Genomic DNA, 25,520 nt, shown 5'->3' on the forward strand with positions numbered 1-25,520 from the left:
TTTGGTTTCCACTTTGTGCTTCTCCCCCGCCCCCAGCCTCTTCCCCAAGAGCCTCCAGATACTATTCCAAACTGCTTATTGCTGCTGAAGAAATACCTTCTCACCACTGATTGGCAACCACAAGGCGGTGGTATAAGCAAGGACTTCACCGCTTAGAATCCTTTAGGTTACTCAGTGCATAATCAACTCACACAGCACATTCTTCCATTTTATTTCATTCTGCCCAGGAGCCCTTCCCTCTCTTAATTTTTATTGGTGCACCCTATTGCTAGGACCTTGAATGTGGATAAAGCATATATCACTTCCTTTCTTTTTAATTAGCAATGATTTTCCCTCACCTCCAATTGCACATTTCCTCATGCCATCTTGTATTCATGCTGTTCACGAGAATTGCACCCCCTTATAATATTTAATACATAATCTATTTATTGCTAATTAGTGCTTTGGTATCTTTGTCTTCTGGAACCAGTGGGCTTGACTCAGAACCTGTCAGTCGAAAGACACCTGAAGGGAGATCTTTAGAGAGCACTGTCACCAGCCTTATCTGCTGCCCTTACACTAAGGAAATCTGGAGAGTGAACATGATTCTCTCTCCACTACCATTTTTAGCTTCACAATAACCTTGCGCGGTAGCAAAGGCTGAGACATAGTGACTGGCACAAGGTTAGCCAATGAACTTCATGGATGAGTAGAAATTTGAGCCTTGGTCTCCTCGGACCTGGTCCAATACTCTAACCAAGGGTGGGCAATCTGTGGCCCTTCAAATGTTGCTAGACTTCAACTCCCATCAGCACCAGACAGCCATGGATGATGGGAGCTGTAGTCCAACAAGATCTGTAGAGTTGCAGGTTACTTTTGTCACTACACCAACTCTTTCTTCATATTTGTTAAGGCAGGATCAGATACTGGCACGATCAGATGTTGATGCTTTTATTCATTGCAATAGCTTGTTTTCAATGTCAGTTATACTCAGACTTGTTGAAATTAATGGACAAAACTAAATTAGTTCCATTAATTTCATGGGTCTATTTTGAATAAAACTTAGTTGGATGCAACCCTGTTCCATTTTATATAAGCAGATTAATAAGAAATATAGTTATCAGAACACAGAAATTGGGCAGGGGGAGAGAGACACACAAACATACTTCTTTGTTTCCCAAGAGTTACATTGTATTGGCGGTTATAGACCATTAGTAAGCAAGAGACAAAACAGTTATGTTATTAATTTTTAATGTGGCCCTGTACAAATAAGCTCTATAATTTATACCTACCAATTAGGATCACTATTTTCATACAGAACATTCAGAAATTTGTATAACCTTACTAAGACCCACCGGGATAGCTCAATCGGTAGAGTATGATACTCTAAACTCAAGGCTGTGGGTTCGAGCCCCACATTGGACAAAAAGATTCCTGCATTGCAGGGGGTTGGACTAGATGATCCTTGGGGTCCCTTCCAACTCTAGAATTCTATTATCCCTATTACAAAGCTTGGCTGTAGTTCTCATCAAGGTGGTTTATTTCTACCTGTTCCCACTCTGGGCTATACCACCTCAAATTGCATTTTGGGGCTTACATAATGGAATTCTCATCCTGCGCATAGAAAACTAAAGTGTCTTGGAGAAAGGTTCTTGCCTGACCTCTTATATTCTTCCACATCAAGTTTCCCCTGCAGTTTGAATGATCCAGGCCAAACACAAGTTTGCCAACTCATAGAGAACAAAGACTTAGGCATAGTTGTTGTGGCGTTTGCCCTCCTAGGTGTGTGACATCATACTGGGTTCATAAGGAAAGGGTTAACTAATTGTAAAACGACTAACCAATGGGAACCCAAGGGGAGAAGTTAGAGTTAGAGTTAGACTGATTGGGAAGTCAGTCTGGAGTTAGAAGAGACAGAGAAGATAAGACTGTGGGTTGGGCTAGTCTGAAGTGAGAGAGTTTGTTAAGAGGAGTCAGTCAAACAGTTGAGATAATCAGTCAGAAGGTACAGTGGAACCTCGGGTTACATACGCTTCAGGTTACAGACTCCGCTAACCCAGAAATAGTACCTCGGGTTAAGAACTTTGCTTCAGGATGAGAACAGAAATCGTGCTCCGGCAGCGAGGCAGCAGCTGGAGGCCCCATTAGCTAAAGTGGTGCTTCAGGTTAAGAACAGTTTCAGGTTAAGAACGGACCTCCAGAACGAATTAAGTACTTAACCCGAGGTACCAATGTATTAGGAAGGTATATAGGCCAGTAAAGAAACTAAAGTTAAGAAACTGACAGGAATATTATCTGAGAAACCACAAACTTGTTAATGCTTATAAAATGAACTTGTTTATTTGGTTCAATTTTAACAACTGTCTGGACTCAGTGTTTTACCCGAGAGTAACGGGTTGGTGGCAGCGGGGAAGCGAGCACAGTGGTGGCACAGGGATCAATAGATCGTTAAACATCCAGGGACCCTGTGTGATCGCCACAGTTGTAGATTGTTCACTGTGGTAATTTTTATTTTATTGCATTTAAACCCCACCTTTAGGAGCTCGAGGTGGCATACATTCCTCATTTGATTCCCCTCAACAACAACCCTGTGAGGTAGGTTAGGCTGAGAGGTAGTGACTGACCCTAGGCCACCCAGTAAGCTTAATGGCCGAGAGGGGATTTCAACCTTGGCCTCCCAGTTCGTAGCCCAACGATTTAATCACTACACCACACTGCCTCCTGTAATGTGGAATTCATACCAAGGGCTACCTGATACATGAAGCAATTCTACATTCACTTCATGCTGCGGTATATTTAAAAGGTCAGGGGTCAGGTAGATAATATGAGAAGCTTCCTTGAACAACATCATGGTAGGGAGTAGTTCACACATGATAATAGGCTACTTTGCATGTGGGAGGTGGCCTTGAAATTTGGAACTGACAAAACTAAAACAAGCATATTTCTAGAAATACACTGGGGGGAGATAATTTGCCAATGAGCATAATAATTCAAAAAGTAATGCTAATAAAGGAGTATTTTAGGACCAATCTTTATTCTGAGCTCCCTTTTGCCATTTTGGAAGCTTCCATGGTAAACAGAACCTGCTTTTAGAAGTGGTGAACAACTCGGTCTTATTTTTAAAAGTTTAGCAGGTCATTATTCCATTAATCTTCCTAGCTGTTACCAGTTCCCACTGATCTATTTGAACAATGGGCAAAGAAATAATTTCCTTGCACGTTGATAATATAAACGTAACTTTCAGGAAAACAAGCAGAGACATATACAGCCGTGAAGAATAAACTAATTAAAATTGTTTAAAGTACCTTTACAATCTGAATACCCATGGAATCATCGTCGGGATTGCTTCTGTCATTGAAAGTGAAGCGCATTGTTTTATCCCAGTCAATTGCTATGCTCCTTAAGTAATGATCTGCCAAGGTGAGCCAGACCTTAAATAATGAAAAATAAAAAATTTATTATTTATACCCCAAGCCCAAAAGAGATTCCCCACCCCCACAAAATAATTGTGAGTCATCCCTCCTTTAAATAGTTTATAAATAAGTAAAGCTAATCAACAAGTTCATATCAGTCTGAAGCACTATGCAAACAAGCTTTCAAACAGTAGCATAGCAAGAAAGGAGCAGGCTGCCCTGGGCACTGCAGGCGACAGCATGGCGTCACTGGGGGTGGGCATTGGAGGGTGGCACTGGAGCTTCAGGGCGGCACGGGAGTTGGTTGGCAGTACTGGCGATGCAGTTCAGCAACTTTGGGGGTTCTTATATTAAAAAAAAGCTCCACCCCAGACAGTTGCTAAGGTGCTGCTTTCAAAGTTATTGGACCAACACCTGAACAGTGAGTGCAATCCTTTTAGTTATACAAAATCACTGCATCTCTGCAGACTGCATATTATTTCATGGTAGCAATTCAAAGGCACAGCTCACTTCTTTTTCTTTTTTGAATTTACACTAAAAACTTCATATGAATCTGGTCACTAAAGAACACCTCTATGTTCATTCTTAAATCTAGAAGGAACATGTAGATGTTTATCCAGTAATGAAAGTTATGCTCATTGAAATCCACAGGACACAGAAGGTTAGAGCTTTCCTCACCTTTCTCCTCCACTCCTTTGGTATTCCTGTTGGCAGCCTAGCCACTGCTTTGAGAGCATCGTGCCACTAAAAAATAACCACTGAGACAGATTATTCCAGTTCAGAAACATAATTGGGCATGCAACACATTATCAATTTAATATATTTACCATGAACTTAAGTACCAAGTACTTAAATACCCAGTTACCCATTAGACATGATCAACATGGAGAAGAAAAACTAATCTGCTGTTTAATTATTCATTCATATTCTAGAAATTATAAAAATAATAATAATGCAATGGACTTTAATCCTTTTAGCTTCTTAGCTGTATAGAACAATCTGCTGTCACAGAAAAGGAAACTGTTGAGGTATCAAAACACCACTATTAACAAGCACATTTGCAACGGAAGTGATTACTGTATAGGCTCATTTGGATAACACTCCCACTTCACAGGCCACTGCAGATTTTAAATAAATATTTGTCCATGCATTCAGAAGACCTTCTGCCACTTATAGATGAATAAAAATAATAAATTACCTGCTGAAAGCCATTCTGACCTAAAGATGGCTCAAGTGTAAATTTCAACTTGGTGTCAACTCCTATGCAATAAAATAAAAAACAAAGAAACCAATTACTAAAATATTGGTTTAGGGATTAAAGAAGAAAATTATCAGATAATTGTGACATGTGAATGTCCCCAAATATCTAAATCAACGTATGGTAATGATACAATTTTTCACATACAAAACTGGGTATTTACTCTGGGTCAGAGACAACTCTAGAGAATAGGTAAAAACACATTAGGCAAAAATAGGTGGGTACAGCACCTACACATGGAGGGAAACACCTTGGGTTCAACAGAGCTTTCCTCCTCCAGCCCCAGCCCCACTTTGCCAGTACCCTAGGACAGTTCGGCAATCATGATGTCTGTGTTTAGCTCCCTTATTCACAGGAGCTAATGAAACTTGACAGAGCAGAAGGGAGGGCGGGATAGGAAGGTGAGAAGACGAAGAGCCACAGCTCTGAAGCATAGCATCTGCTTTGCATGCAGAAGGTATCAGGTTCAATCTGCAGCCTTCTCCAAGTAGTGCCATTAAAAAATATATCCAAATTTCATAAAACAAAGTAGATATTTAGATACTCATTTTCATCCAGATCAGCCATGGCCAGTGCAATTCCATACACGTTACTCAAAAGAAACTTTCATCAAGTTCAACGGAGCTTACTCCATTAAGTGCATACAGAACTGCACCCGTAGCTTTTTAAAAAATGGGGAGACATATAATTAGGATAATAAAACTTTGAAAAATCTCACAAATACCTTTAGTAATCTACATTTACAATACTGGCATCCAAAGAAATTTCCGACCTTTCACAATTAGCTTTCCTTTTGTATCCAGTTGTAGCCAATTAACAAATTAGCTACATATTTAATCAATATCCACTTCCAAGGAATCATACGGATCATAGTGAATTGTTTCATGCCCTTTCTTCATTGAAGTCCGATTTGTCAAACTCGCCTTAAGGACAATAGGCCATCTGCTTTTATGCAGCCCTTGTGCAAGAAGAAATTAGTTTCGTGCACAAGCTGTGCAATTCTTTTCTTTTTTTAAGAAAAGCTGCATAATATGTATGTACATTATAAAGGGCTCTTTCCCCACATGGTAGAGTGCTGCTGTCCAAAGCTAAGGTGCTGAAATGTCATCTGATGGTCTAACAACAAACTCGTGACACCTTAGACATGGGGAAATATAAAAGGACTGCAACTTTTGGAAATACTGGCTTTGCTTCTGTTGCAAGACAATTACTAAGAAATGAAAGGGTGGCCAGACACGACAACTTCTCAAATCAATCACACAACCATTCCTTCTAAATTTCAAACAACTATATTGAATTAGGAAAGAAATAGTGTTGCACGCACCAGCTACTTCAATATAATATAACCAAAGGAGCCCTAAAGCTTTAGCAGTCTTTCCAATACAGGCCCTACAAGTGAGGTCATCACTACTAGGGAATTTGTTTGCATTTGATGCAAGGTTGTTGACGCGTCTGCATCAAGCTCCTTGTACCCTCCACAAATGTGTCTTCGCTTCAGCCAGGCATCAAAGTTGGGTTTGTCTGAATATTGAGATTTTAATTTCCAACAAGAATTAAATCGCTGCTTTCAGCAGCCCTGTCCTGCCTGCAATGCTTCCAAGCACCTGGATAGCTCAGTTGGTTAGAGCAGGGTGCTGATAATGCCAAGGTTGCAGGTTCAATCCCAGTATGGGACAGCTACATATTCCTGCATTTCAGGGAGTTCGACTAGAAAATCATCAGGGTCTCTTCCAACTCTACAGTCCTGTGATTCTATATAAATATACACACGAGAGAGAGTCGTCTTCTTCTATCTGTCGGTATTGGATGCCTCTCGAGGTTGTCTATACTCCCCATTCTAGTTATTTCTCCATACCCTAAAGAACCACAGATGGCTGGGCATCAGGGCACTTCACCCTCAGCCATTCTTCTGCATCGCCATAGCCTGGTCTTCAAAGTGCAGGATAGGTACTCCAGGCATATACCTAAGAATTGCCTCCAGAACAAAGACACTGTGCTGAAGTGTCACGTGTGCTGGAGGAGTCAGGTGGAAAAAACAGATGGAGCGAAGGGACGCTCTACCCTTCAACCAACCCGACGTCCTGGCTCACAGGGCATTCACAGGGGACCTCTCTGGGCTGGACGGCTCTACACCCTGAAGCGCCCCCCCCCCCATCCATCCGAGATGCCCCGACGAGATCCCCTGCTAGGCTGCCTCGCAGCTTCAGAGGCGCAGTTGCCAATGCCAGGCCCGGAGGAGCTCTCCTCAAGCCGCAGCCATCCGCGCTCCCCGCCCAAGGCGGCGCCAGAGCCTCGCCCCCCGGGCCGAGGGCCTCCCCAGCCAGCCAGCCAGCCCGAAAGCCCATTGCCCCCGACGGAGGGCGCGCTTCCTACCCGAGGGCTCCATCCGCGCCCCTCCGGCGTCGCTGGGGAGCGTCTGGAAGGAGCAGCGCCGGGCATCTCCTCGCACGCAGCTCCCTGTCGCCAGTGGCCGCCCCCCCCCCGTTCCCCCAGCAGCTTAAGCGATTAAAGCCTGCCCGGGTTAAGCCCGGCTCCAAGGCCTCGCCACATGCCCTCCTCCCCGCGGCGGCGGCGGCCGCTTTTTCGAACAAAGGCGGGAAAAGCGAGGGCCTCCAGGGCGCGCCAAACAAGCAGGCAGCCCTTACCCGGCTCCAAGGTGCAGAGGAGACGAGGCGCGGTGCGCGAGATGCAGCTGCGCTTCTTCAAGACGTTGCTGAGGATAGTGCCCACCCCGCCGCCGCCCCCGCCCCCGCCGGTGCTCTGGCGCTTGAGGCAGCGTCCCCCCCGCCGCAGCGAGCTCGCCAGCCTGTCCTGCCTCATGGCTGGCCCCGGGCCGCAGCGCGACCATCCGCCGCGCTCGCCTCAGCTCAGCAGCCGGCGGGGCGCGCGCGGCTGGGCTGCAGGTGCAGCGCGCGGTGACGCAATGCCCGGGCCTGCCGGGCTCGCCGCCTCTCGCCGTCGCGGCGCCCGAAGGGAGAGCCTTAAACGCGCCAGGCGGCGAGCAGGGCCAGGCGTGGGGGAGGCATGATGGCGGGGCCGGAGGAGGAGGAGGAGGGCGCCGCGGGGGCGAGAGGCGGCCGGCGCGCTTCCCTCCCGGCTGGAGGGGGCATCTGCAGTGCAGAGAAGAAGGCAAAGGCGAGGCGAGGCGAGGGAGAAGGGAGAGAAAGGGCTGCTCCCGCCCACAAGCGCAGCAGCAGCATCACGGGCGGGGGGGGGGGGGGAGAGCCGGGCGGCGGTTCCTCCTCCGGCACCGCCTGCTAGCAAGCAGCTCGGGTTAAAAATAAACGCGAGTCGGAAGGGATGCCAGCAGCGGGAGCTGCAGAAGAGTGGTGGGCATCTGCTTAGGCACCCACAACAACAACAACAACAAGGAGTGCCAACTTGAATAAATACAGGCGGGGGGGGGGGCAGGTGAGCCCTGACCCACATAATCACCTGATGCAGCAAATGCACACCATAATAATAAAATATTTCAGGTGGCCGCCCCTCAAATGATGAGCATTGCCATTCAAATGGTGTGCACTGGCTCCTATGACAACATGCCTCTCCTATTGTTGATTAAGATGAGCTGTGCTTTTCTTTGCAGCATCCTTAAAAACATCGGAATGGGGGGGGGGGCACTTCCAGTTTAGGTTTCTGTCTAATTGCTGAACATAAGGCAGCTTGTGTTACCCCCTTTTCACAGAAGGCACCAGATGTGCCACAATGGGGTGGAATACGTTATAGCAGAAGTCTCTTTGCACCTATTATATGCAGACGAAATCTATAGAAAAGAGAAATTCAAAGTTCTCAGGGTCTTTCCATCTGCACCTCCCCCTCTTTTCCCTCTTTCACGATTCCATCCTCTGTGCTAGTGAACCATATCGGCATCTATTTTCAATATTAAATTATATTTGTGGCAGTAACGTGTAATAACTGAAGGAATGTCGGACACATTCAAGAGTCACTTTAAGGTCAAGACTTCTGCCAGAGCTGAAGCAGGAAACCTTGGGCTGTACTGCATACCTACCTCACTGTTTGATATGCATATGTACATTATTTTCCTTTCAGAAACAATACAAAGCTCAGCGCAGTTGGATTTACCAAGGACCAGAAGGATTTGCACCATAATGAACTCGCAACATTCCTGCTTGCAGCAGCCTGACAACTTATTGCACAGGACTGGAAAAATCTGGACCATCTACACCTCACAGTGGAGAAAACTGGTATGGACAATAGCCCTGATATGTTGATTAAACATATGAATGCATTAGATAACACCCAGGACTTAGGAAATTTTACTGAAATATGGCATCCATTTATATCATTTTCTATTGATAACACAGAAACCTGGCATACATATACATATGCCTATGCCTGGAGAAATATTTTTCCTTAACAAGGATGTTGATTGGAAAAGGAGGGGGAGAAGAGGAAGGGAGGAAATAACCCGCCCCACACCATTTATTCTTGCTTTGTACCAAACTGAATAAGAATATAAAGCTTCGTGAAAGTTTAATTTCTTCAATCTAGTATGGCTCACTGGAGCAAAGTCACAAAGCTTACATAGAGTTTTTCCTGTAATATGTGTCCTTGGTATTGTAGGCACTCCTTAATGTGGATTCAGAAAACCACATGAGATGGTAGTTGACATGGTGAATCAACAACTCCAAGGTGAACTTCTGGTGTGGCCATCACACCACATACATACATAATAAAAGTGTGTTCCAGATCTGCAAAGGTTTGAAGATAAATGTTCTATTGCTTGGTAAGTCATTATCTGTCATAGGTGCAGGGGGACAAGAACATTCAAATGAATCACCACCACATCCTACATGCCTGTAGCTACCTATCTGAATCCATCATAGCCTCTCTTCTGTGCAGTGTACTGACACTGAACAATTTGCACACCCTGGTTCAAAACATTTTCTTTCATTATAACCATCGTAAGCTGCAGAATGCCAGACCGGATGTGGCAGTCATATCAAGGTGATACTCCTAACCTGAAAGGAGCAACACAATTCATTTCAACCTTTCAACAACAACAACAAAAGAGACTGGCTAATTGCTACGTTTTCTAACAGGGTTTAGCTAGGCTCTTTCAAACAGAAATGCAGCGGGTGCTTTTTGTTGTATTAACACAACTGCTCCCTATTCCTCAGCGACAGCAAGTATTTGTTTTTCTTGTGCAGGATAATCAATTCATTCACCGTGGTAAAAAGCAGGTGTAGTAATTAAGTACAGCAAACGGTTGCCCTTTTTTGTCCTACATAAACAGAGAGCACATATGCACCAAAGAGCACCGTGGCAGCTTTATTCTCTGGCACAACACTTTCTGCAAGCCTGTAAAATAAATGAGTAACTAAGCTTCCCAGTACAAGATGTTTATGATGCTATCATATTGTATGAGACAAATAAAAGGTCCTATCACACCAAGTTGAACAATAAATCAACTGTACACATAATAAAATGTACATAGAATATAGTTAATTGTGGCTTTTGTTTTGACTGGGATTGTTCCTTGAAAAGCCACCCATTGCTATTCATACGTAAGCGCGTTGTTAATTTTGATTACAAAGGCTATATATTCTTCTGATAAGAGGATGACCAAAACTCAAGTATAAATGATTGCTTTCTTTTACATGTTTTTATACAGAAGTCTTTGAACTAGCCCCAAAACTGTACAAAATAAAAAAGAAATTGCTATCATACCCACCCATTAAAAGTACTGGAAATGGCTTTCAAGAAAATATGTCATTGATCAAAAGTACAGTGGTACCTCGGGTAAGTATAGTGGTGCCTCGCAAGACGAAATTAATTCGTTCTGCGAGTTTCTTCGTCTTGCGAATTTTTCGTCTTGCGAAGCACGGATTCCCTGGGTATTAACGGTTTTAAGAAAAAGGAAACAAACTTGCAAGCCCATAGGGAAATTCGTCTTGCAAAGCAACTCAAAAAACGAAAAACTCTTTCGTCTTGCGAGTTTTTTGTCTTACAAGGCATTCGTCTTGCGAGGTACCACTGTACTTAATTCATTCCGGAGGTCCATTCTTAACCTGAAGCACCACTTTAGCTAATGGGGCCTCCTGCTGCTGCCGCACCACCACCAGAGAAATCATCTCTATTTCCACATATCCTATTTCCAAATTGTTTTAGCACATTATCTGCAAAGTATGCAATGCATTATTAATCCCACCTTTGAAAGATTCCCTCCCCCCCTTCCCTAAATATAATTATTTGCTTAACAGCTCATATAAAACTGCACTTTAGCATGCTATTGACTAGCGTAATCAGTCCAGACAGCTATGTCAGATGCAATAAAGGTTTACTATCCAAGTCTAATAAACGAAACAGTGTTATGTGCTGTCCATGAAAAAGATATAATTAGATCTAATATAAGAACTGTGCAAGTTGCTTTCCCTCTCTGCAAAGTACATTTCATGTCCTTAATGCTGAAAATCAAAGTTTCAGGAATTGTAGCACCTTATGGGCCAACAATGGCATGCCGGTCAGAGGTTCCCCACATCTGGAGTATGGCGTACAGGACTGTAACGGCTGAGGAGGATGACGGAAAATGGGGTTGGTTGCCTTGCACAAATGGAAATGCTTTCTACTATCATGGTGTGCAGTTCATGGATACATTTGTGTGGCTGATCATGCCTACTTTGGTCACCATCGCTGACAGATCCTTGCCCCTGGAGAATTTGTCAAGAGGGAATGCAGCTCTATGGTTGAAACAGCTATTGGGCTTGATGGGAGGGAATAAGTTGTTCCCCAAGCCTCATTGTGAGAGAAGGGCATTTTCTTGACATGGGGTAGAGGATTAGCCCTTCCCTCCCCAATTATGACCTCTCTACCCAGAAATTCCCCCATGCGCCTTTTATCAGAGCTTAAGAGTTTTTGATGATTAAGTGACATATTCATATTGTTAAATAAAATAAATAAAAAATACATTTTGTCTCCAAAGCCCTGCCTCGTATCAAGGAAACACAGCAATGCTGCAACTTTATCGCAGGAGGCAAAAACGATCACAGCAAAATTGTTCCAGTTCAAACAGAACAGATTGTCTAATTCCTAGCAGTCTTGGTGCCGTCATGTCTAAAAATACACACTTCGTGCTGCATTTTTTAATTAATGCATTTGATCCACCAGTCTTTCAAATGTTTTTCTTCCCATTTAGGTCACCTCATAGTTCTCATGCTGTGAACAATGGAGAATGTGACATGAACTGAGTGCGAGTTACAGAATTTGTGTAGGAGGGGTAGGAATCTTCGTTTCGCCCACACACAAAGACTGCATAACCAAATTTGTGAAAAGAAAGCTACTGTCTCCAATTTAATGTTCAAGCTGTTGGGTGGCAAGTCATAAAAGCGAGCTACTGTAATTACGGTAATATGCAAGCAACAGGAGATGTTTGAACCACTGGATCTACTTCAAAGGGGAGGGAAGGAGCCAAAGAAAACACAATTAGTTTTTCATACAAACTGCTTGCGAATTTTAAATGATGGAATGGGTCAGGAAAGGGAGAGCTAGCATTCAAAACAAAACATCCAACTGGCCTCAGCCAAGCCCTCTTGCACATCCAGCCAAGAATACTATACTAGGTCTCTGGGTTCTAGCCAGACTTTATAACTCCAGTTTCAAGGTTAAGGTCACATTGTCCAAGATACTACTTTGTCAACCTCTTCAGCACTGGCACAGAAATCCCTTGAACAAGGGGCTAGCAAACCTCTTCAGTACAGTGACATTGAAGGCCTTCCAAAAGGTCATAACCGACTTGCATATAATGTCCACAATTGACTTGCTCCACAAATCATTAACAAATACACCAGAGACCAAGTATACCGGGTGGCTGTTTTGTACCTATTGCACAATGTCACACTATCAGGGTCTCTTCTGCTCAAATAGAGAAAGGCTTCCCTCCGCCTTGGAAAATACATTGTTACCCATGTTAAGAGTTGGGAAACATTTCATCAGTCTTGTTAATACTCATCTTCACTGTCACTCCTTCAGTCTTCTAGCGTAGGGCTAGAAACCACAGGCTCAGGGGCCAAATGCAGCCCTTGAGACTAGAAATGGATGAATCTCCCAATTCTGGTTTCTCTCAGGGTGTAGAAACCTCTGACTTTTGCATGGGTGGAAGGTAGCCCACTGTGCAAAGGTAAGAGTTGCATCACTGGTTGACCTTGATGGAATCTAGCTCTCAGACTGAAAACACCTGCCCATCAAGCTGTCGTCAGCCAGTTACCGTATTTTTCGCCCCATAGGGCGCACCGGCCCATAGGACACACCTAGTTTTTTTGGGGGAAATAAAAACAATTATTTCCCCCCCCGCTAGGCGCGGGGCTGGGGCCGGGGCCGGGGGAAGTTACAGCTTCCCCCGACCCCAGCACTCAGAACAGGCTGCTCTCTGCAAGCTGTGGGAGCCCTCCCACGGCTTGCGGAGAGCTACCTGAAGCCTGGGCGCGACTGCTCAGCGCGCCCGGGCTTCGGGGTGCAGGCAGCTCTCCGCAAGCCGTGGGAGCCCAGCGGGAACTCCCGCGGGCTCCCAAGGCTTGTGGATAGCTGCCTGAAGCTTGGAGAGCAAGAGGGGTCGGTGCGCACCGACCCCTCTCACTCTCCAGGCTTCAGCGAAAGCCTGTATTCGCCCCATAGGACGCACACACATTTCCCCTTCATTTTTGGAGGGGGAAAAGTGTATCCTATAGGGCGAAAAATACGGTAAACGGAGCCTGTGAGCCTGTGGTTGCTAGTCCTAAGAGGCCTCAGAACCCAATAGTATCACAATAGCAGAAGCAGACTTAGGGGTCAGTGGTAGTTGTTACTGATGCCATGAGGCTACTTGCTTCTGTGAGATCCTGGGATGAAGCAGCCTCAGTAGCTTCCGGCTTATGGACAAACGAGAGAAGACACAGAAGTCCCACTGATATTTCTGCAGATCCCTGGATATAGCAGCCTAGCAGAAGCAGTTTCTCCTCATCCTTACTGCCTTAGGAATACAGAAGGATAGAAGGAACACAGCTGCCACAAGCTTCAAAGCCCCAGCAGCAGCATTTCACAGTCTTTATTATATGGAGAAAAGGCAGACCCATGGAAGAAGTGGGCTTGCTTCCCTTGACCCAACAGTGCATGTGTGCATTGCACAACAGTGCATGGTGTGTTAACTTAGCTACCAGAACCACCTTCCCATAAAACATTTCCTGAGTGGGAGAGAATGTTGCACATGATTCTAAACAGCTAGTTTACTCGGATGTAGAAAACTTCGTCCGGCTCTCCACTCAGTCAGAGAGACAGAACATGAAGATGCATACATCAAAACAAGACAAGTCCCTTGTAGCACTTTTATATATATATATATTTAAAATGCATGCACTTAAAAGCTCATTTTAGTGCAGTGTTCATGCCATTTCATTTACTGTACCTGAATATAACAAACTGCCATGCTGCATGTTAATAAAAGAAAGATACAAGACAAAAAAAAAGTTAGCTTTAGAAAAATTCTGAAGAACAACCTGTGATACATTTTATACACAATACCGCTCAATTAAAACATGTAAAAAGGCTAATTTGGTGTGCATGCTAGCTGTGGCTCCCAGTGGCGATCCTTCCTTCCCTAAATTGCCACTACAGGAGTTTCCGAAGATTCATTTTGCTCTGAGGGAAACAGAGAAGCAAAAGAACTTCGTTCTTACTGTAACACATCCGAGGATTACTGATCTTCTGTAAACTGCTTTGTGAGGTCCACCAAATGGTACGTGAATTCATAAAACAAATGCACAAGAGGTTTTGCATTTTCAGTTTTTATAAGGGAATTGCGTAATTGAGGTCAGATGGTTGTACTTCAGGCCTTTTAAAGTTTGGTGCCGTATGTCTGAAACTCTCAGAACCATGTGTGGGTACAATCTACATAGCCACAATTAAATAATTTCTGTCCTGCTGATTTTGAAGCACAGCCTGAACTCTTTGCCAGCGTGTCACTGGGACAAAGAAAGGTTCACCATTACTGAATTTCACCTTCTACATGAAATTCACTTTATGACTGGACTGTGTCTCCTTTAAATGCATACCTCCCTTTTTTTTGGACACCAGGGCCAATATTTTTCTTTCCTAGGCTATTAATGTTAAAAACTTGAAAAGGCCCTTGAAAATATTGGTATTGCTGAATTTGTTGTTGTTTTATATAATTGGTTTACATTCTTTTATCATTCATGGTTTTTCTATTATGGCACAAGCTGTCTTGAGAATTATATCTTGAAAGGCAGGGCCAAAATGTCTTTTAAAAAAATAAAACTTATAATCTACTCTATGGATAGGCAAACTAAGGCCTGGGGGCCGGATCCGGCCCAATCACCTTCTAAATCCGGCCGACAGACGGTCCAGGAATCTACACGAGTAGAATGTGTACTTTTATTTAAAATGCATCTCTGGGTTATTTGTGGGGCATAGGAATTCGTTCATTTCCCCCAAAAAAATATAGTCCAGCCCACCACATAGTCTGAGGGACGGTGGACCAGCCCCTTGCTGAAAAAGTTTGCTGATCCCTGTACTCCTATGCATATTAATTTGGAAGCATGTCTCATTAAGTTCAGTGGATTTACTTCCTAGTAAGTATAGTTCGGATGCAGACCTGAGAAGTCCTCAAGTATAAGAATCTGACCTAAATTTTAAAATTCCTTTTTAAAAACTGAAAATGAAAAAAAAACTCCTGTTCAAGCATTGGTTCCTTTATAAACAATACACTACAGAGCCCGCAAAAACAAATAGAAGAAAACCTTCATTTTAGAACAGCACTTGCCTGTCTCCTTCCCTTACATATGTTTATGTAACCAAAAATATTTTTCCCCCTGTGCTAAACAGCATTTTCAAAATACTAGAACAGTAAAACGGCATTTCAAAATAAGCTTACAGAGCGCCTAGATGACAACACACAAACACACAAGGGTACTTACGCCGTTTCTGGGAAACTGCTTGCAAACAGGCTGTTACAATATCACAGTTCTTCTGCACTTTGTGCAAAAGCCTGTCCTTTTGTTTCAGAAGGCGAAGCAATTTTGCTGACTGAACACAAATTCTGTAATTCAGCTCGCGTATTATAGTTGTCAACTCATTGGTATCTGTCAACAAACAGAGAATAAAATTAGCCTGCTGACTGAAACCTGTAACTTGAGAACACATTTCTCCCTATGGAAAGCACCAGGGGTTTCGCCCCTAAAGGGTTCTTATCCTGTAAACTGGGGATGGAAAGTCAGTGGCCGTTTTTGGAGTCAAATTCCCATCTGCCTCAGCCTGTGCACCCAATTATCAAGGAAGATAGCTGCTGGAGTCCAGCAATATCAGGAGGCTCAAAAATTCCCTCACCACTGCTTTGTTGTTTAGTGGTGTCCGACTCTTTGTGACCCCATGGACCAGAGCACACCAGGCACTCTTGTCTTCCACTGCCTCCCGCAGTTTGGTCAAACTCATGTTAGAAGCTTCGAGAACACTGTCCAACCATCTCGTCCTCTGTCGTCCCCTTCTCCCTGTACCCTCCATCTTTCAAAACATCAGGGTCTTTTCCAGGGAGTCTTCTCTTCTCATGAGGTGGCCAAAGTATTGGAGCCTCAGCTTCACGATCTGTCCTTCCAGTGAGCACTCAGGGCTGATTTCCCTAAGAATGGATAGGTTTGATCTTCTTGCAGTCCATGGGACTCTCAAGAGTCTCCTCCAGCACCATAATTCAAAAGCATCGATTCTTCAGTGATCAGCCTTCTTTATGGTCCAGCTCTCACTTCCATACATCACTACTGGGAAAACCCGTATCTTTAACTATATGGACCTTTGTCGGCAAGGTGATGTCTCTGCTTTTTAAGATGCTGTCTAGGTTTGTCATTGCTTTTCTCCCACCACTGCTATAAATGCATATTATTGTGGAAATTCCCTGCCACACTCAAAGAGTTCATGTTTTGTTACACCTTAAGAAGTTTACAGTAAATGATGGATAACAAGTTATTTATTATTAGGTCAATACTTTGCTCAAGACTACCCCCAAGGTAATATATATAGCAGTAAATCCACAAATTAAAGTAATAGAAATCAGTAAAATAATGGAATTATTAAGAGACAATAATCACACCCGCATGAGAATTTTGTTTGCAGTTTTATATACCCATGAACCTGAGAACATGTTTTCCAAATTATTACCATTATTTTACTAAATTTTTCAGGCTCCGTAGTATATTATAAGTATCTCCTTCAGAAGCATTTAGCTATTGGCAACATTTGACTCAAGTAAGCCAGTTTGGTGTAGCATTTACAGTGTTAGATTAAGACCTGGGAGACCAAAATTCAAATCCTCACTCAGCCATGAAGCTCACCTTGAGCCAGTCATTCACTCTCAGTCTAACCTATCTCACAGGGTTGTTGTGTGTATAAAATTGGGAGGAAGAAGAACCATGTAAATCATACTGAGCTCCTTAGGGGAAAGATGGGATATAAATGTAATACATACATGCATATTTCATTTCCTATTCTTTCCCCATGGCAAATTCATTTGGCATCATAAGGACTTTGTAAAAAGCCCATACTGTATTTTTCATTAGCTGCAAATATTTAATATATATGGTTTGCTAGTAACTTGGCTTCTTAGATTGTTTAGAGATCTTTGAACATAAACTCACCTGCAAAGAAAATTGTAATCTTTAAAAGAGCAATTTTATTTGCATAGCATGCACCCTCTAGTGGGCAAAAGCAGGTAAAAGAAATCAGCATTTAAGTTAACAGCTGCTTGCCATTCATGAAATTAGCTAAAACAAATAAAGAAGGTTATATTTGTAATCAGTAACAGTGGACAACCCTTAACCCTTTGAGAAAGAATGCAGCAGAGAACAGGGAGAATGGCATTCAACAGGGGTGTTATCTGCATGCAGAACGTAGGAACTGTATTCTGATGTTAACAGACATTGTAGTATGGACCTCACTGAAATGGCCCTTTAAAAATTCAGTACTGGGATATCTTTCAATGTAATGACAGGATACTTATTAAAAAGAGTACTTATCCTACACAACTGGTGCTGATGACCAGAGAAGGAAAACCAGAGGTAGAATTTCAGGTGCTATGGGAAAACTTGATTGAACACACCCACTGAGAGAATGATCATAATATTTATATAATGCTTTTTCAGTGTTCAAAGTGTTTCACACAGGCTGTCTCAGTTGAGTTGAGCCTATAAGGTTGAGCCTATAAGGTAGGTCAGTTGAGCCTATAAGGTAGGTCACCATTATGCTGCCCATATTGTAAATACAGCAGGCTGAGAACACAAAGCCACCGAATATTAGAATCCCACTCTTTCCGGCTGAAAAGGCTCCATGAGCAGGTTATGAAAGGTTGATAGACTTACAAATCTAAAAATACAGTACATAAAATGAAGACAAGGCAGGGAGGGAAGAGATGAAAGCTTTAAGCAAGTAGAAAGGTAGATCACTAGCTACTTCTTATGTGGAGAGAAGGGAAAAGCAGGCAAGATGAGAATCTGTGGATCAGAGTTTGGCATGTTGCAGAAAGATGTTACTTTGACCAATAATTTTTTTATTTTTAAAATAAAATTAGTTCAACAGATCAACATTTAGTTGTCATAGTAGCTGGTAGATCACATTAGTTATTAACTCTTACCATGGCAGTATTTTCTAAGGGGCCTACAAATGAACCAGGAGTGCCACACATCACCAGTAATCAGGACAAAACATCTGTAAGGTAATGACCAACTGCAATCTATTAATTCCTGTTATAGGTATGAACATGCAGGACAAGAAAATAAATATGCTTTTAGGAAGCTACTGTCCATAATAAAGCTATTAACAGTAGCAATACTAGGCTAGAGCGACATATGATCTTACTCAGAGGCAGCGTCATATCAGCATATGAGGGAGACTGTGTCTCTACCCAACCCAGTATTGTCCACTCTGACTGGTAGCATCTCTCCAAGGCAATCCTCGTCTCCTGGCCTTGCTGCACAGTATCTTTTAAAAGGCCACATTTTCAACTTGGACCACTACTATTGAAATATTACCCTTCTTTTAAAATTGTATGGCTCTCACAGCGATTGAATTCGTGACCTTGGCATTATTAACACCACACAGTATAACTATCTGAGCCAATGAGCAAAAGAGCCAGGTTCAGATGCCCCATGGAGACTGCTGGGGGCTCCCAAGCCTTAAATTAGGAATCCTAGCGCAAAGGCCCAAGACAGGCTTGAGCCCTTCTCTCAATCCCTCCCCTCAGAGTGATGGGACGGCACAACAGAAGCTATGGCTAACTGTCCACAAACAGTTAGTGCTTCAGGACCAAAGCAAAAGAGATGGTACATCATAACATCTTACTCAGAATCTAGCCAAATTAGGAAACAATTATGAAAACCATATTGGCCTGTTTAATTGCTGTTGCAGAGGAAACAGATGTTACCCCCTCCTAGAACTATCTCCTTTAGAGTCTTAAAGTAAAGGGATCCCTGACCATTAGGTCCAGTCGTGGCCGACTCTGGGGTTGCGGCACTCATCTCGCTTTATTGGCCGAGGGAGCTGGCGTACAGCTTCCGGGTCATGTAGCCAGCATGACTAAGCCACTTCTGGCGAACCAGAGCAGCACACGGAAATGCCGTTTACCTTCCCGCCGGAGCGGTACCTATTTATCTACTTGCACTTTGACGTGCTTTCGAACTGCTAGGTTGGCAGGAGCAGGGACCGAGCAACGGGAGCTCATCCCATCGCGGGGATTCGAACCGCCGACCTTCTGATCGGCAAGTCCTAGGCTCTGTGGTTTAATCCACAGCGCCACCCGCGTCCCTTTAGAGTCTTAGGTCAGCATAAATTTGTATTAGCAATCTCTGTAAACTGTGTTAGCGTATTAGCTTCTCTAGCTTAACAAAAGCGCCAAGTCTGTTGCCGATTAAGTATAGATCTACTTGGCCCTGCTGAAAAACAGAAGCTGGGAATTTACCTTAGGGAGCTTATGTGGGACTGTAAGAGGTATAAACATAGAAGGTGAGTGTATGAGATGACAGTGAAGCAGAGACGTATGTAACCTGCTGAGGTAAGAAAAAAATGTGATGATATACACCCAATATTAACATCTAAACACCTAAAGATGAACAGAAAGAGCTATAAAAGTTTCAGTTCAACAACCCATGACAATATGCCAAAATTGCAAGCAATGATGTCATAGCAATTTACAGTCAAGGCTTAAGATCATCCCTGCTGGTAAATATTTACTTACTTAACATCAGTATTCAGGACATTAAGAAAAGCAATTGATAGGCTGATTCCTCCCTGTTCTTTTTTGACTAAGACTTCCCTTATTTTGCTTTCTTCATCATCCATGGCTATTCTGTGGTCATCCTTGATTGAATGTACAGTAGCTAAAGTGGCTGCAGCGCAAATTTAGTTCCCAGTTTTAGCATACAACAACAGCATAACTTCAGCAAGACTTGACAACGGAAAAGGCAGCAGGAAACATGAGCTGGCAGTATCCTTTTCCGCTAACAATCTGTCATAAACCTGCATGGAAGGTAAGTTTGTGAAATGTGCACCCACTAGTGTTGTTTTTAGGGGAAAGCAAACACGAAAAAGGGCTCCAAAAGAATGATGAGTAAAGAAAAGAAGAAAGAAGATTGTTTGCTTAGCTGAAAGTAAACAGGATTTTAAAAATTGGGCCATGGAAACAGATCTGAGGCATAGTCTGAAAAATCCAAAGACAAATAGGAAGAGAGGAAAGTCTTGAGCAGCAAAGTCCTAATTCAGTCGAAGAAGAGGGATGGGGATGAATGCAACAGGTGCACACTCAGAGCCCAGTATATCTTAATCAATGCTTTTTTTCAGCTGGAGTTGACAGGTGCTCTGGCACCTTTCAGGTGGGCGCCATTGCCATTCCAAGAGAACAAGGGAGAAGATCACGCTGAGCACTGGCACCTCTTTTTCTAGAAAAATGGCACTGCTTGGAATATATGAGTAACAAAGTCATCCTGCAAGGACAAGTTTGCCAACTCTCTTCACTTTCCTGGCAGTGCTCTCGTACAAAGCCGACCGGTGCAGCGCAGCATTCCCCGCCCGCACCACGGAGATGCAGAGTAGGACATCTTCACCTGTTGACTTTCTGCCTGCCAGGAGGAAGAAGCAGGAAACTCCTTCTCCGGCGGTGGGAAACCCCCGACCCTTTTACCTTTCTGCGCCAGGTACGTCCTCTGGTGCCGCTGGCCGGGCCTTCGCCGCAGCTCCTGCAGGAAGCGGGACTCGGCGCTGCTGCCCCTGCCGCCGGGGAAGGCGTCGGAGCCGGCGGACGCCTCGGTGGAGCTGTCCACGCTGTCGCGGTGGCGGGCGCGCCCCACGCTGTACAGCTCGGTCAGCAGGCCGCTCACCAGCGAGGAGGCGCGGCTGCGCGACAGCGCCTCCTCGCTTTCCTCCCCTTCTTCCTCCTCCTCCTCCTCCGCCGGGCTGTCCGCGCTGCTGCACACCCCGGCCCGGCCCGGCTGCTCCCCGGGGTCGCCCAGGTCCACCTCGGCGAGCTCCATTCCCTCTCCGGAGCTAGAGCAGCCTCGCTGCGCTCGCTCGCGCCTCTGCCAGGCGACTGAGGGTGGCGCGCGCCCTGTGGCAAATCCCAGGGCCAGAGTTCCGGGTCTGGCCCATTGTCCTCGAGGCGAGGGGGGTGGAGGGAAGAGGAGGGGAAAAAAGAAACTCGCTTTTGTCAAGGAGGCTTTGCGCAGGTCACATTCGTCGGTGTCCCCTGGAGAATGGAACGCGCCGTCGGCGGGTCTGTGGCTTCCAAGCTCCTCCGTGCGGTGCACCTGCCGCCGCCAGCCAATGGGGTCTCCCCAAATCACCGCTCTGGCGCGAACTTCCCAGGGAAAGAAATGGCTTACGGAGGAAGTGATCGTCGAGTTTGGTGGTTTTGTCAGTTTAGGGTTACAGTCCGTTTTTGTGGTTGTGTTTCTTGTTGGGTCGCCAGTGTTGGCATCCCAGCATTCAGGGTCAAAATCCTACCAAGGTGGCTGGAAGTCAAGCACGTGTTTTGAAAGCGCTATCAAGGTTATTTATATACTGTACACTGCGGCCCCTGTTTGGTTAGCCCAAAAATGGAAATCGAGCGAAGAATGGCAACTTAAGCGGATGGAATATGCACAGCTTGCAGACTGCAGACTTAACACAGAATAAGAGAACAAGAACATACGTTTAGAGAAGGTTAGGTGAAGGGTAAAGGGATCCCTGACCATTAGGTCCAGTTGTGGACGACTCGGGTTGTGGTGTTCATCTCACTTTATTGGCCGAGGGAGCTGGCATACAGCTTCTGGGTCATGTGGCCAGCATGACTAAGCCGCTTCTGGCAAACCAGAGCAGCGCACAGAAATGCTGTTTACCTTCCCGCTGGAGAGGTACCTGTTTATCTACTTGAACTGGCATGCTTTCGAACTGCTAGGCTGGCAGCAGCAGGGACCAAGCAACAGGAGCTCACCCCGTCGCGGGGATTCGAACCCCCAACCTTCTGATCAGCAAGCCCTAGGCTCTGTGGTTTTAACCCACAGCACCTCCCGCGTCCCTTAAAGAAGATAGGAAAACATTTATTGAATATATGGGGAAAATTGTGTACATCTGAAAACGTTGGCAACATTAAGATAAATTCAACAGTGTAAATAAGTTTTGGTGGATGTAATAATGGAATACTGAATGGTTTAGTTTATGTAAAGTATGCAGGGATTTATGTTATGCAAAATGAACCATGGAAAGAGAAGAAAGTGAGTCGTTGATACTTTAAGTTTGTTTAAATGAATATTCTAAAATGTAAAACAGAAAATTTAATAAAAATTATAGGAAAGAAAGTGCAATAAAGAGTTTGGACTGACTAGGAAAGCGTCCGTCCGGATCCTTCCCACAAGACACAGGTGATGGCAGGTGGTCGCAGGGAGGTGAGGGGTCCAACTGCAACACACCTGGAGGTTGTCGCTGCCTGCCTCCGTCTTTCTTCTGGAATTTAGAGCAAAGCACAGGAGCCAAATCCAAGGAGCTGAGGTCCCACCCAATAAAATATTTGAGAGGGCTGGGCTCCCCCCTCCAAGTTTTTGGGCATTGCCATTCAAAGTCTGTGTGTGATCAATTATTTGGGATGGGCTTACCTGCCCTCCCCCATATTTTATTCAAGTTGGCATCCCTGGAAATATTAGTAAATTAGTACAGCAAAACCAAGATGATCATGTTACTGCTCCTTCCTGCTGCTATGAATGGTCATGGTGTTTGTCTCACAGAACTGTCTCAGTTAAAAAGTTAAAAGCTGTCCCATCAAAACAGGATCAGAAAACAGCAGTGGCAAAATTGCCAAAAGTGTGTGTCAAGGAGGCTGCAATCCTAACTCCACTTCCTTGGGAACCCCGTTGAATTGAATAGGACTTATTTCTGAGTAAATATGGTTAGGCTTCTGCTATCACTGTTTATTATTAGTATGCCAACTGACAATAATATTTCATGTATCTGATGAGTAAGGCTGTCGTTCTCAATAGTTAACAGTGATGCTGAAGTTTCACAAGCACAGCTCCTCCATCACAATGCTGTAGTGATTTTAATTTTTTTTCAAAGCTATGCCTGGTGAATATTGTCCTGCATGACCATTCCCAAAGAATCTTAACTCTGTTTCTTTTGGGAGTATGGGCGAGTTATTAAGACAGATTTCTGCTAAAATGTCCTGGCATCCTTAATTCACATGTGACACTGAAGGTATCTCTTTTGACCTCAGTTCCGTCAGCATAGGAGTATTAATAGCCTTCCTTGCCAAGCTGGATGACATACTAATCACTTATAAACATAGGGAGAGCCCTGCTGGATTAAACAAATGTTTCATCTTGTCCAGGCTAACCAGTTCCTCTGGGATTCCACAAACAGGACCTCAAGGCAACAGCTCTGTTGCTCAGTGCTATCTCTGAACCTGAAGATTCAGTCATGAGTAAAAGCTATTGTTTACCTATATGCTGATCTATGACAGTAATAAAGATTTGTATTGTATTGATTACCTTATTCCCCATGGATTTGGCTAATACCCTTTTAAAGCTAAGTTGGTGGCTATTGGCTTGCCTTGTAGCAACAAATTCCATAAATTATGTACTGTGTTTAAAAGTCTCTCTCTTTTTTTTATCCTGAATCCTCCAATACTGTTTTATTGGGTGACCCCCAAGTTCTGGCATAATAGCAGTGGAGGTGAGCCTTTGACCCAAATTAACCCCATCAAGCCGGTACACTTGGCCTGCGGCATGATTTGGTTCAAACTATGACAGCAGCCACAAAATTAAAAGACGCCTGCTTCTTGGGAGAAGAGCGATGACAAACCTAGACAGCATCTTAAAAAGCAGAGACATCACCTTGCCAACAAAGGTCCGTATAGATAAAGCTATGGTTTTCCCAGTAGTGATGTATGGAAGTGAGAACTGGACCATAAAGAAGGCTGATCGCTGAAGAATTGATGCTTTTGAATTATGATGCTGGAGGAGACTCTTGAGAGTCCCATGGACTGCAAGAAGATCAAACCTCTCCATTCTGAAGGAAATCAGCCCTGAGTGCTCACTGGAAGGACAGATCCTGAAGCTGAGGCTCCAATACTTTGGCCACCTCCTGAGAAGAGAAGACTCCCTGGAAAAGACCCTGATGTTGGGAAAGATGGAGGGCACAAGGAGAAGGGGACGACAGAGGACGAGATGGTTGGATACTGTTCTCAAAGCTACCAGCATGAGTTTGACCAAACTGCGGGAGGCAGTGGAAGACAGGAGTGCCTGGCGTGCTCTGGTCCATGGGGTCACGAAGTGAAGGACACGACTAAACAACTAAACAACATGTCCATGTGACCATCATATGACTGCAGATGCTGGACAGCTTAAACTGCAGCATCAAGTTGAAAAGGAAGAACTAGGATCATGTTCTAGGTCTGCTCTTGAGTCTTCCTTTGCAGCCTCTGGCAGAATCCAGTGCTTTTTGAATCGGCACCTTGTCTGTTGCCTCTGTGATGACAGAAAAAGATACCACATTCAGAAAGTGCTGAGTTGCAACTGGAAAGGGAGTATCAGGAACACACTAGGTGTAATGGTGAAGTGTCAAAGTGCCCCATGGAGAATAGGCCAGTTCTGTATTCAGCCTTTTGGCTGGATCTACGGTAGTTCCCCACCCTTGTATTAAAGGAAGAGAAAAATTAGTTCCACCTACTTTCTCCATCCAGGGCATAATTTGATAATCCTCTACTGTGTCACCCCTTCCAGTATGTGTGGCACAATTATTTTGAAGCAAGTCCTACCATATCCAAAATAAGCAATGTCTAGAGCTCCCTCCCTAGAAAATGTGTTTAGGATAACAGCCTGTCTCACCTTGGCAGCCTCCCAAATCTTATTTTGGTGCTGACTCTTCAGGCAGCAGAGGGCGCCTCAACATCTTCAGACAACTTCAATTCAACCACAGCCAGCACTGCACATTTTAAGGATTGCTTGGGCAATGTCAAGATCAGAAGCTGGGGTTTCCAGCCAAGTCTGAGCACAATAAATTAAGTGTTGGCTAAGCTTTCTGACTGTCAGAGATAATTGTGCTGTTTATGTGTGACAAAATGGCTGCCCTAAATGCACCAAATGAGCAGAAACACTGCAGGCAGCTATTTGCAGTGTTTACCTTTTTGAACCATTCCTTTTTCATTTAGCCTTATTCTATTAAGTCGTGCACAATGCTGCTTTCAAAGTGTTGTTTCGTGCCTATCTCTCAATGCTTGCAGTATCAATTAATGACCAACAGCCAACCCTGTCTACTCAGAAGCAACCTCCAAAGCCCCACTGAAGTAGAGCTTATTTCTGCGTAGTCACCCATAGGATTGCACTGTTGGAAATCAGTAATGGTGCTTTTGTAGTCACGGG

The 25,520-nt window shown here is 44.3% G+C and overlaps 1 protein-coding gene across 5 annotated transcripts in view; it reads right to left on the minus strand.

Moving 5' to 3' along the window:
* TBC1D30 (TBC1 domain family member 30) overlaps window positions 1-21,614 on the minus strand; it is a 39,706-nt gene extending 18,092 nt beyond the window's left edge. For 2 of the 5 annotated variants that reach the window (XM_081877889.1, XM_081877888.1), the window contains exons 1-5: window positions 20,816-21,614; window positions 15,576-15,740; window positions 4,591-4,652; window positions 4,071-4,136; window positions 3,285-3,410 (exon numbers count right to left, since the gene is read on the minus strand). In XM_081877889.1, the coding sequence (XP_081734015.1) occupies window positions 3,285-3,410; window positions 4,071-4,136; window positions 4,591-4,652; window positions 15,576-15,740; window positions 20,816-21,164 (768 nt within the window). In that variant the 5' untranslated portion in view covers window positions 21,165-21,614. Of the gene's footprint in view, window positions 1-3,284; window positions 3,411-4,070; window positions 4,137-4,590; window positions 4,653-7,023; window positions 7,044-7,295; window positions 7,529-15,575; window positions 15,741-20,815 lie in introns of those variants that run through there. The other 3 variants (XM_081877890.1, XM_081877891.1, XM_081877892.1) reach the window with 2 other exon arrangements.
* Window positions 21,615-25,520: the final 3,906 nt, after the last annotated feature.

This window comes from Podarcis erhardii (genome assembly GCF_964252035.2).
Source record: "Podarcis erhardii genome assembly, chromosome: 10".
NCBI classification, from domain to species: domain Eukaryota; kingdom Metazoa; phylum Chordata; class Lepidosauria; order Squamata; family Lacertidae; genus Podarcis; species Podarcis erhardii.